At 36.4% G+C, this 13899-nt stretch overlaps 1 protein-coding gene across 2 annotated transcripts in view; it reads right to left on the minus strand.

Annotated features, from left to right (window-relative positions):
• The window catches only part of ARHGAP19 (Rho GTPase activating protein 19), a 90899-nt gene that overhangs the window by 22803 nt on the left and 54197 nt on the right, over positions 1–13899 (minus strand). For both annotated transcript variants that reach the window (XM_036886504.2, XM_057506181.1), the window contains exons 3-6: positions 13705–13785; positions 12008–12217; positions 9442–9668; positions 6750–6836 (exon numbers count right to left, since the gene is read on the minus strand). In XM_036886504.2, coding sequence (XP_036742399.1) covers positions 6750–6836; positions 9442–9668; positions 12008–12217; positions 13705–13785 — 605 coding nt within the window. The remainder of the gene's footprint in view (positions 1–6749; positions 6837–9441; positions 9669–12007; positions 12218–13704; positions 13786–13899) is intronic.

Genomic DNA, 13899 nt, shown 5'->3' on the forward strand with positions numbered 1-13899 from the left:
TAATTTCCATATTCACAACTCCTCTCTACTTATACCTATAAATGCAGGCTTTGGAACTAGCTCTTCCCCTCTAAGGAAATATATAAAGAACTGGTTTGAAAGAACTTTGTTCATCATTCTCTCTTTTGTTGTTCTATATCTACTGCTCTAATTCACTTACCTAGATCTTGACCTTCTAATTAACCATAATCTCTGACCTGGGCACCTAAGCCCCTGATGCACATTCTTGTTTTCTAGCCTATAAGCCAAAGATTCTGATCTTTCATTTCTAAACTCTGAAGTCTGGATCACTTAACCATCCTGTAGCAGATAAATCCTAAGGTGGCCTCCCTGTTTACACCCTGCATACTTCCTTCTTCTTGAATACAGGTGGGACTTGTCAATTGCTTCTAACCAATAGAATATAGCGACTGAATGTCACTTCTGTGATGATTACATTATATGGCTAAGATCATGGAATGGCACAACCATGATCAGGTTATAAGATTTTATCTATGTATGAATGATATATTTATATAATATATAATACATATGTATGTGTATATATATTATATGTATGGCATATATATACATGGCTTCATCTTCATCTTGTTAGCACAAGAAGTAAAATTATCTCTGTTCATAGATGATATGATCTATTTCATATCTATTTCAATTCCATTTACAATAGCATCAGAAAGAATACTTAGGAATTATAGCATCTTACTACACTGATGGACAGTGATTGCAATGGGGTGGGAGGGGACTTGATAATGTGGGTGAATGTTGAAACCATAATGTTGCTCATGTGAAACCTTCATAAGATTGTATATCAATGATACCTTAATTTAAAATAAAAAATAATAAAATAATTTTAAAAAAATATTTTTTAAGAATACTTAGGAATTACCTTAACCAAGGAGGTGAAAGACTTGTACAATGAAAACTATGAATGTTGCTGAAAAAAATTAAAGACAACATAAAGAAATGGAAAAATATCCCATGTTCATAGACTGGAAGACTTACTATTGTAAAGATGTCAATACTATTCAAAGTAATCTACAGATTCAGTGCAATGCCTATCAAAATCCCAACTATAGTTTTTGCAGAAAGAGATAAATCCATCCCAAATTTCATATGGAATTTCAAGGGTCCCCAAACAGCCAAAACAATCTTGAAAAAGAACAAAGCTGGAGGACTCACATTTCCCAATTTCAAAACTTACTGCAAAGCTACAGTAATCAAAACAGGGTGGTACTGGCATAAAAAAAAAAAAAAAAAAACAGACTAATCAAATAGGGTAAAGAGTCCAGAAATAAGTTCTCACAAATACGCTCAAATGATTTCCAACAAGGGTGCCAAGATTATTCAAAGGGGAAAGAATGGTCTTTTCAACAAATGGCTGGGAAAACTGGATATCCACATGCAAAAGAATGAAGTTGGACCTTTAGCTAATATAAAAATTAACTCCAAATGGATTCATGACCTAAATGTAAGACCTACAAATATAAAACTCTTAAAAGAAAGCATAGAGAAAAAAGCCTCATGGCAATGGATTTGGAAATTTATTGCATATGACACCAAAGGCACAGGAAAGAAAAAGACAAATCAGACTTCATGAAAATTTTTAGATTTTGAACAGCAAAACACTCTCAAGAAACTAATGTAATGTAATACTGTGCGTCAACTACCCTTCAATAAAAAATAATTATTTAAAAAAAAAACACTCTCAAGAGAGTAAATAGGCAACCCAGAGAATAAGAGGAAATATTTGCATACCATACACCTGATAAGGAATTAATATCCAGAATCTACAAAGAATTCCTACAACAAAAAAAATAACCCAATTAAAAGTGCACAAAGGACTTATTAAATAGACATTTCTTCAAAGATATACAGACAATAAGCACATGAAAAGAGGCTCAATATCATTAATCATTAGGGAACTGCAAATCAAAACTACAATGAGGGAACTCTCTTGTCCCCTCCTGACGTAAGCCAGGAGCTCTGTCCTCTCGCTTTATCTCTAAATAAAAGCCTCTTGCTTGCTGTCCTAAAAACAAACAAACAACAAAAAAATAGATTATAGACTTAAAATTATAAAACTCCTAGAAAATAGCATGAGAGAAAAATCTACATGCCTTGGGTTTGACAGTGACTTTTAAGATAACACTGAAGTATAATTCACGATTACTGTTCAGTGAATGAATGATGAACTATAGGCCAGGTGAAAAATCTCTGCAAATACATATCTTATAAAGGCCAGAGTGTAAAATATAAAAATAAGACTTAAAACTCAATAATAAGAAAAAAACAAACCATCAAAAAATTTTAATGGACAAAATACCTGAAGAGATACCTCATCAAAGAAGATATACAGATGGAAACAAACATTTCTAAAGATGTCCAACAGCATGTCACCCAGAAACTGAACTAAAGCAACAAGATACTTCTACATGATTACTAAACTGGCTAAAATCTAGAACACAGACAACACCAAATTTGAGCGAAGATGTGGAGCCACAGGGACTCTCATTCATTGCTGATGGGAATACAAAATGGTACAGCCACTTTAGAAGGCAGTTTCTTATAAAACTAAGCAAAATTTTACCATATGATTAGCAATTGGACTTCTTTGTATTTACCCAAAGGAGTTGAGACCCTGTGTCCATAAAAAACCTGCACAGGTGTTTACAGCAGCTTTATTCATAACTGCCACAAGTGGAAGCAACCAAGATGTCCTTCAATAGTGAACATGGATAAACGAGCTGTGACACATCCACACAACACAATAGTATTCAGTGATAAAAAGAAATGAGTAATCAAGCTAAAAAAAAAAAAAAGAGACTTACATGTATAAGTCTATCTTAGAAGGCAACATACTGTGCAATTCCCAACTATATGACTTTCTGAAAAAGACAAAAGTAGGAACATAGCAAAAAAACAATAGTTTCCAGGAGTTCAGAGGGAAAGAGGGTGGGAGCAATGAATAAGTGAAGCTCAGGGGAGTTTTAGGACAGTACAACTACTCTCTATGCTACTGTAATGGTGGATTCATGTACATCTGTCAAATCCATAGCATGCATGACACCAAGGGTTTTCCCTGATGTGTACTATAGACGTGTTAACAATTTTGTATCATTATCATTATTATATTATTTCATTGCATTGGATCATCAATTGTAACAAATGTGCCACACTAATGAAAGACGTGAATAACAGGAGAATCTGGGAGGTGCATGAGGAGATACATGGGAACTTTGTACTTTCTACTGAGATTTTTTTATAAATCTAAAGCTGCTCTAAAAAATAAAATGTATTACTTCATTTAAAAAAACACTACAATGATACCACCTCACACCCATTAGCACATCTATTATCAAAAACAACAAAATAACAAGTGTTGGCAAGGATGTGAAGAAATGGGAACACTTGTGCATTGTTGGTGGAAATGTAAAAAGTTGCAGCCACTATGGAAAACATTATGGTTGTTAGAGTTACCATATGATCCAGCAATTCTGATGCCAGGGTTCTTGTTCACAAAGCCGAAGAATGAGCTTCACAAACACTCAAGGTAGGAGAGCAAGGTACAGGCTTTTATTTAGAGATAAAGTGAAAGGACAGAGCTCCTCGCTCATGCCAGGAAGGGACAAGAGAGTCCGGGGTGGTGCACTGTCTAGGGGTTTTATAGGCAGATGAGGATTTTTCTAGAACATGAAAAAAAGCTTAGGGGTGTGGACTTATCAAGTGGTCCCAGAATATTTAGAATTAATTTAACACAAGTAACTTCCTGCTCTGTTAATTTCTCCCTGAGATACCAGCATCTTGGTCTGGGGGCATATGAAACAAGGCCACCTGCTCAGCCCCCAGGGTGGGCTGAGGTATTGTTTGCTAAAGAGTAAGTTAAGAATTTCTAACATCTTAACTTCTTGGGTATTAAAATGCAATCTTATCTTTAAGATGGAATCCTTCTTGCCTTTTACCGTGTTGTTTATGCCTGGGCTTACTTGCTAAATTAGTTGCTCAGTTTGCAAAATCACCTCATCAGATCTGAAGGAGGAAAGACAGTACATAGGCCTGGGTCTTTTAGCACGCTAAGGTAAATCTTACACATGATTATAAATGATTAGCATAATAAAAACATGTGCTACTCTTCTTTATCTGGGGAATATTAACTGATCTCATTGAAGAATGACTCTAGAGCTGAATGTTTCATACAGTTTTAGAAGGGGGTTTCCTTGTATGTAGTTACATTGCTCTGACTGCAGATATCCTGCCTTGCTTTTTCCAGAGGCCCTCACCCTACTCTGACTACACCCAAGGTCCCTATCTCAATTCTACTTCTGGGTATATACCCAAGAGAATTGAAATCAGAGTCTCAAAGACATATTTGTACACCCATGCTCACAGTAGCATTATTCACAACAGCTAAAATGTGGAAGCAATGCAAGTGTCCTCAATGGATGAATGATAAGCAAAATGTGGTATACACACACACACACACACACACACACACAAAGTGGAATATTACTCAGCCTTAAAAAGGAAGGAATGCTGTCAAAGGCTACAACATGGATGAACCTTGAAAACATTATGCCAAGTGAAAAAGCCAATCACCAGAAGACAAATACAGTATGATTCCATGTACATGAAATACTTAAAGTCATCAGAATCATAGAACAGAAAGTAGAATAGTGTTTGCTAGGGCCAAGGTGGAGGGGGTGAATAGGGAGTTATTATTTAATGGCTATAGAGTTCCAGTTTTGCAAGATAAAAAGAGTTCTGGAGAAAGATGGTGGTAATTTTGCATAACAATATGAAGGTAATTAATGCCACTGAGTGGTACACTTAAAGATGTTAAGATGGTAAATTTTGTTATCTATATTTCACCATAATAAAATAAAACTGAAGTAAGGGAAAAAAGGATCCAGAACTGGATGATCTTAAAAATTCTCTGCCTTAAAGGGGAACCCTCCTACACTGCTGGTGGGAATATAAGCTAGTTCAACCATTGTGGAAAGCAGTATGGAGGTTCCTCAAAAAACTAAAATTGGAAATACCATTTGACCCTGGAATCCCACTCCTTGGAATTTACCCAAAGAATACAACTTCTCAGATTCAAAAGGACATATGCACCCCTATGTTTATCGCAGCACTTTTTACAATAGCCAAGATATGGAAGCAACCTAAGTGTCCATCAGTAGATGAATAGATAAAGAAGATGTGGTACATATACACAATGGAATACTATTTGGCCATAAGAAAGAAACAAATCCTACAATTTGCAACAACATGGATGGAGTTGGAGGACATTATGCTCAGTGAAATAAGCCAGGTGGAGAAAGACAAATGCCAAATGATTTCCCTCATTTGTGGAGTATAACAACAAAGCAAAACTGAAGGAACAAAACAGCAGCAGACTCAGAGACTCCAAGAAGGGACTAGTGGTTACCAAAGGGGAGGGGTATGGGAGGGTGGGTGGGGAGGGAGGGAGAAGGGGATTGAGGGATATTATGTTTAGTACACATGGTGTGGGGGATCATGGGGAGAACAGTGTAGCACAGAGAAGACACACAGTGGATGTGTGGCATCTTGCTGCACTGATGGACAGTGACTGCATTGGGGTATGGGTGGGGACTTGATAATATGGGTAAATGTAGTAACCACATTGTTTTTCCATGTGAAACCTTCATAAGAGTGTATATCAATCATACCTTAATAAAAATTTTTTTTTTAATTCTCAGCCTTTCCAGATGGCAAAATATTCTAAAATTAGGAAATTCACTATCAGAAAGTGGTTCTAAAGAAAAGGCCACAGATATGACTGTACAACCTTTTGCTAAAACCTTAAAAACATCAAAAGGTCAGAATATTCAGTCACACAAAGGCCCTTTCAAGAATGCAAAGGTCCTCTCAATCAAATCAGGGCCTCTAGAAAGCTTAAAGGTATTGTCCTCAGCCTTCTCAGCAGGTAGATCAGGGTAGAGAAGAATTTCCCTTCCAAAGATGTGCATATGTGACTTGTGTCTAATAGAGTAAATCCCACTGAAATCCCCAGAAAAACAACAACGTTCTTGAGAAAATCATGTTGGCAGAAACAATGGTAGTTTGTATTAAAAGGGACAAAGAGTACAAAATGAAGAAGGCTGTCAGCCCCCTCAAAATTCTACTGGCAAAAAAATAGGCAGCATAAAACTACTCAGCTGCTAAGTGACTGGTGGTTACCATGGGGTAGGGTTAGGATAGGGTTAGGGTGGGTGGGTGGGGAGTGGGAAAAGGATAAAAGGGCACAAAAATTCTCAATCATTATATAAGTTCGTCTTAGGGATGGTAGTATACATGGAGAATATAGCCAGTGATTCAGTAACATCTTCCTATGTTAACAGATAGTAACTACAGTAAGGGGGTGAGAATTCAGTAACATGGGTAACTGTTGAGACACTGTTGTATGCTTGAAAACAATATAAGATTGTATATCAATGATACTTCAATTTAAAAAAAAAACTACTCAGCTATTAACATACACTGCTTTCACAAAGAAGGAAGTTGACTCAAAGGGTGAAGCCAATTATCCTACTCAGCTTCCAGGTACCTTCCTACTTCCTGCTACACCCCACTGTGGTTGTTCTCTGGGTTTTGTCACTGTCCCATCTGGTTTCCAGTCCCACACAGGGCCTTTTTTATGTAGTCATCTTTATAGCCCTGCTGAGGATCCCACTTTGCTCTATTCTCCTTGTCCTATTACCACCCAAATCCCAACTCTTACCTACCTTAAAAAGTTTCTGGGAGTGTTTAATCATAAAAGCCATCCCATTGTTTAACTTTGTGATGTTCTCTTGAAGGTCATTTGCAGTGGCCTATTCAGAGGAAAAGAAAACAAAAAAGAGGAATAAAGAGCTGGGAAGTAGAAGACATACTCATTCCACTTACTTATTAAGTAAGTTTATTCTCTCAAAGGTATGATAGTTTCTGTTCCTACCAAAGATGCCTCTAAATCAGTGTTTACCTCTGGAAGGCTTTGTAGTTCAGCAAGTTTCTACTGATATGACATAATCTAGGAAAAACCATGTGTCCTCAGATGGCCAACAGACACATGAAAAGATGCTCTACATTGCTAGTCATCAGAGAAATGCAAATTAAAACCACAATGAGATATCACCTCACACCAGTAAGGATCGCCACCATCCAAAAGACAAACAACAACAAATGTTGGCGAGGTTGTGGAGAAAGGGGAATCCTCCTACAATGCTTGTGGGAATGTAAATTAGTTCAACCATTGTGGAAAGCAGTATGGAGGTTCCTCAAAATGCTCAAAATAGAAATACCAATTTGACCCAGCAATTCCACGTCTAGGAATTTACCCTAAGAATGCAGTAGCCCAGTTTGAAAAAAACAGATGCACCCCTATGTTTATCGCAGCACTATTTACAATAGCCAAGAAATGGAAGCAACCTAAGTGTCCATCAGTAGATGAATGGATAAAGAAGATGTGGTACATATACACAATGGAATATTATTCAGCCATAAGAAGAAAACAAATCCTACCATTTGCAACAACATGGATGGAAGTAGAGGGTATTATCCTCAGTGAAATAAGCCAGGCGGAGAAAGACAAATAACAAATGATTTCACTCATATGTGGAGTATAAGAACAAAGAAAAACTGAAGGAACAAAACAGCAGCACAATCACAGAACCCAAGAATGAACTAACAGTTACCAAAGGAAAAGGGACTGCGGAGGATGGGTGGGAAGGGAGGGATAAGGGCAGGGAAAAAGAAAGGGGGCATTACGATTAGCATGTATAATATGGGAGGGGTCATGGGGAAGGCTGTGCAACACAGAGAAGGCAAGTAGTGATTCTACAGCATCTTACTACATGACTGTAATGGGGCTTGTGGGGGGGACTTGGTGAAGGGGGGAGCCTAGTAAACATAATGTTCTTCATGTAATTGTAGATTAATGATAACAAAATAAAATTTAAGAAAAGAATGGTAAAATAATTACCCTAGAAATAAACTGAAAAATAAAAAAAATTTTTTAAACCATGTGTCCTTGAAGTGACCAAGAAATCCTTGGAACCGATCTGCATTTCCTAATTCTGCTTGAGAATTACACCTGAAAACAGAGCTGCTAAAGAAGAGATCGTCTGGCATTCAAAATGGGCAGGAAGAACAGAATCTGTGTCAACTGCAAGTACTGTAGTTTCTCCAAAGATGAAAGAGAACCATCACTACTAATTCATCCCAAAGGTGACGTTTCTTAAAAATACAGTCAAATGGTCGTTGATTCCCTTCTCTTGTTTCTCCTGCCTCTTTTTTAAGCACTTGAGCATCTCTACTATCCCAAAGCCTTCATCCTCAACATGCATCCCTGTACTTAATGTTTGCTTGTACTGAGGCCTCTTAAATACTTTTTATAGGCATAAATGACTCCTTTTTCATAGTCTCAGTTAGCTGGTCTGAATTCTTTCCTTATGAGGCACGATCTCCTTAATACAGACAGATGTTGGTGTGTCCACTCCCCTCAACTTTTCTCTGGGCAAAGGCCTTCCCTAGCCTAGAACTTTCTATTTTTTCACTAGCTACTTGTTAGATAAAATCTTCCACACAACCACTCTTCTTTACCTTCCTTTTCTCATTTCTTATAGTCCCAAAAATCATAAGTTACTATATCTTACCTATTTCTATTATCTTCCCAACAACTTTATGAGGTAAGTGGTAAAGGAACTATTATGCCCAGTTTGCAGAGGAGGAGCCTGAGCATAGGTAAATGACACAAGTAATAAAATTGGTTTGCAGTTTCCAACCCAGTTAGCCCAGCTCCAATTCCATCATCTAGTAAAACCTGTATTATGAATGACAGGAATATGAAGCTATGGGCCTGTAGGACAAAAATTAATTCAAAAGTATTCTGATAATTTATTTCTCATTTAAGTCACTGAGAAGGCCATGGTCTCAGTAATATGAAGCACATTCAGTTTTATCCAAGGAAAGAATATCTACAGCAAATAGAAAAGTTAGGGCAAGGTAGGATTGCTCTACGTGTCACCTTATCTAAAGGTCAGTGGCATTATTCTGTAAGATTGTACAGCTCTAGTCTAAATTTATATCATATAATCTTCAGAAATTAATTTGATTTCTTAAGAAGGCTTTCATAGTAAGAAGGAATTGCCCAGTCAAAATGAGTATTCTAGACTATTTAGTAAGTATAATTTTTCACTAGGAATTTCTACTAATAAATCATCATTCAGATTTATCAGAGATTGATTTATAAGTGAGATTAACAGGAATAGGCCCCTGTGGGTTTGATGACTCTTAAATGGAACTAATAAAGCGTGTTTGTAACCTCATAAAGCTGAAGAATAGACCTTGGACCTTTGATAACCTCACCAAGGTACAGCCATAGGAGGAGGTCCAGCCCAAGAAAACCAAGCAGTCTTTGCTCTTCCCCTCAACACTCACATTTTTTGGCCACAGGACATGTGGCGCAAACATGAGGGCAAGGTTATAGGCAGACATCTTATTCTTGTCTTGTTTCTTTGCTGTCTGGTACAGGAGATCAAGCAGTAACTTCAGCAAGTTACGATTGGGTGGAGGGAGAATGAGGAAAAGCAACTGAAGAGCCTCAATTTGCCGCTCTTTATCTGGTACATTGGTCTTGTTTCCTTTATCATCAAACTGCATCAAATCTTGAGGACAAAAGAGATGATTGCATAGGAGGCAGAAAATACAAGCAAGAAAAATCACTGTTCCTACTATTATCCTCCCCTCAACTTCAATTAAAGAAAGAAAAAAAAGAATCAAGCATAAACAGACATTACAGCAGAATATAATAACAAAATTATATCAATACAATTCAATAATAAAAAGACCAAAAGAAAAAATCAAAAAATGGGCAAAAGACTTGAAGAGACATTTCTCCAAAGATCTACGAATGGCTAGTAAGCATTTGTATACTCAGTATCACTAGCTATTGGAAATGTAAATCATAGCCAAATGAGATACTTCATACTCACTAGTAGGGCTATAATTTTAAAAAAAACAGACAATAACAAGTGTTGCCAAGAATTTTGAAAAAATTAAACTCTCCTACATTGCTGTTGGGAAAATAGTTTGGCAGTTCCTCAAAAAGTCAAATGTACAGTTACCATATGACCCAGCAATTCCACCACTAGGTATATACCGAAGGGAAATGAAAACAAGTCCACACATATCTTTGATAAATGTCACCTCCTTCACTTTTCCTCACCCAGATATTCTACTGGCAAAAGAAATATGAGAGTGAATTATGCCCTGATAACAGGATGATTCAGGCAGCTACTCATAGAATTAGAATCATTGTTTTATTCATAACAGACTGCACAGATTATCAGTAAAAATAGTCCCCTGGATAATCAGAATTTCAAAGGATACAAATAACCATTTAGGTATAATTCATATAGATCTGAAATGAAAATGAAAAGTGTGTTGTTTAAGCTGTTTAACTTTAATAATAATTACAGATCTATGGAAGGCAAGTAATATTTCAAGAAACTCTTCCTTATTAATATGGGACTGAAAACAAAAATCCCTTTCAGTTATCAGCAAAGCCTATCAAATACTACAATATGCTCTCAAAGAACAGTGAATCACAGAGTGGTGGACAGGATTTCAAATACCGCACTAACTTAACTAAACAGGAAAACAAACAGAACAAGCATTTTTCATGTTAACTCTCAAATATTAACTTATCTGTACTTTCCATATCTTTTTCAAAGATCCAACAACTTCATTTCTTTCCAAAATAATTGTAAAGTTGCATAAATTCTAGTAATATTTACTAAATTATGTCATCAGATTATTACTAGAAATGCTTTAAAAATTTTAATCTTAATTAGATTTGAGAAATTCAAAGCTAGTCTTTTTTAGTAGTAAAAAATATTCAAAAGAAAAATCTATTTATTTTCCTTAAAATGAGAAGAATGAGGAAAATGCTTAGGAGCAGTAAACTAAGTACATGCAATATGGATTCTTAGAGGCACTTAGAGGCAATAGCAGCATAACAGCAGTGCAATGTGAGAATGAATTCCCCAGCAGACAGGCATAAAAGAGAATGAGAAAACTATTTATGAGCTGAAAAGGGAGCATTCTCCAAGATATATTAAGTGAAAAAAACAAGTCACAGAACCATGTATGGCAGTAAACCCTACCATTACATAAAAAGAAAGACAAAGAAAATATGTGTTTGTTTGTAAACGTATAAAATATCTCTGGAAGGACACATTAGAAATCAGCAGCATTGGTTGTCTCTGGAAAGAAAAACTGGGTGCTGGGGAATGGGTGGAGAGAGGCTTTCATTGTATATCCTTCTGAACCTGTTGTTTTTGGGAGATTTTGGAGGATTTTGTAGGTTTGGAGGGGTTTTATTACAGTATACACCATAAATGCACAAATCTTAGTATACAGCTTGATGAATTTTGACATGTATATAAATACATGTAACCACCACCCAGATCAAGATATCATTCTAATTTTTTTTAATTTTTTCTTTTGAATTTTGAACTATGCAAATTTTATATGATATCTACTTAGAAAACAAAATCCTTTTTAAAAAACAAATTTTCAAGATCAGAGATAAATTGAAAGCATAACTCATCTCTATTGAAGTATAATAATACTTAGCAAAAGCCCCAAACCAAAGCAAATATGGCAAACTTGTAAGCATCTCACGTATGTGAATCAATCCAGTGAAAAGCACACATTTATTGAGTAACTGAAGTGTTCAAAGCACAGTGCTAGAATCCATCAAAGAAACAAAAATAAATAAAATCCAGACTTTATCTACAGAGCTTACTTAGCAAGAAAAACAATTGAGTAAATCAAATTTAACTGGCCAATACTTACGAGCACCCAAACAGCCCAGAAATATCACTAAATCTTAACCATACTGGCAAAAGTATTGCTGTGCATTACAAAACAACAGAAAATTCCAAATGAGTTCACTAAATTGAAAGCAATATATTTACATCTTCTACCCTCCCATACTCACCAGCAATTTTGAGGTGTGCATGGAAATGTTTATGTGTCAGCAGGGGCTCAGGTAACTCTCCTAGAAACATCTTCAGCAAGGTGGCAACATCATTTGAGTGAAATTCCCCTGATTCCAAGTCAACATCAGTTCCATTATTGAGAGCATCTCTTAAAATCTGCTGTCGGACACTATTCCCTGGTACTCTAAACAAACCCTCTACTCGCAAATCTGTTCCACATGGAAGGAAAACATAGGACATGCAAAATGAAGCAAAAAAAGAGAAATTATGATTAAAATAAGTGGTCTGAAAAGATACTTTACACTTGGAAGACTCTTTACAAAGACGTTGGCAGAGACTTGCCCTTTTTCCCAGAGACATTTAGAACCTACTGGCCCGAGGAGACCTATCTGAATATCCCTGAGCACCTGGAGCTCTCTCAGACTAAGAGATGGTCCACCCAGGAGTCATTCAACCTCCTGAGGCACATCTGGAGATTGAATTTAACTTAAACAACAGTTGGAATGAGCTTGAAAAGTAAGTTGGAAGCAAAGCCACATCTCCCAGAAGGCCCCTTCCCTTCGGACATCCCAGACTTTGGAGGGGCTGAGTCCATCTGTAGAGGTTTGTTGTGCCTATAAATGGTTTCCCAGTCCAAAATAAATCTAGAGTTTCTGCACTGCCCCAGGAACAAGAACTCTAACCTGTCATATCACCTTTCAGTCTAAGAGTTTCCCAGAAGGTTAGGTTAATCCCAACTAAACTATTCTTTCCTCCCAACTAGGTTCTAAACTAATCCAAGGATATAAAGATGGGACGTAGAGTTTTGCTTTGATCTGGAAGAAGCATGATGGTTCATGTTTTCAGTTTAGGTACAAATTTATCTTTATAGCCCCCTAATTCAGGGGTCCAAGTTCAAATGCCTACTGGGCCAGGCAGTAATAGTAAATGAATAAACAGAAGCTGTAACAAACTGGAAAGCACATACCTATGCTCCAGCTGATTGTGTCCAAGTGGCAATAGGGCCTAAGGATGCTACATCTTCCTACCATCCAAAGAAGGTGAAAACCCAGACTTCCCCATTTTAAAACACTGATAACCAATTTTATTTTTAATTTAATCCTTCGCCAGTGAAACAAAATGTAGAGTGACTCAAGTAGGCTGTCAGTTTGCAACCTCTGCTCTAGCTCCTAGCAGAGTCCCACATAGAATAAGCCATACATAAATGTTTGTGTTGAATTTATCAAAGCATTCGCTTAATGCCACACATTTCAGATATTCAGCTGGCAAGCACTTAGAGCAATGATACAACCAGCCTGACTACTAAAAATGAAATGGGAATTAAGTGAAGAGTGTATTTTAATCATAGAATTCTAGAGATAAAACATATCTTTGGTGATAAATAATATCCCCTTGAGTAAATATTATGATTCTTAGGGACAATGTATTTTTCCAGAAGAAATATCTCTCTGAGTTAAGGGGATCGTGTTTTTTCATGGACATTAATTTATATACATCTTTAAGAATACAAAGCAAATCAATACATGAGATAAAATTTTAAAGGAAATATCATTTAGAGACATGTTATCTAAAATTATCACTGATTAGCATCTCTGTTAATGGTTAATTGGCACCTACTAATTCAAGAAAATTAACTTCAATAGAAAACTGACAATTCTTCATTAACAAAGTACAACAAAATTTTGAGTAGTCTTACTTTTGTGTAGATACTCAATCAGTTGGTATATCTGGGCAATGCCTTCTTCTGTCAGTGGGGATCCAAACACCACTCCTTTTTCTGAAAAACCATATGGTAGGGCAGGGCTGTATATGGTAGGACAGGGCTGTATTTTCCACCAAAGGCACAAAATTATCATATTTAAAAACTTAAGTACCTACAATTCAAGCAGAT

Source organism: Manis pentadactyla, chromosome 8, assembly GCF_030020395.1.
Source record: "Manis pentadactyla isolate mManPen7 chromosome 8, mManPen7.hap1, whole genome shotgun sequence".
NCBI lineage: Eukaryota > Metazoa > Chordata > Mammalia > Pholidota > Manidae > Manis > Manis pentadactyla.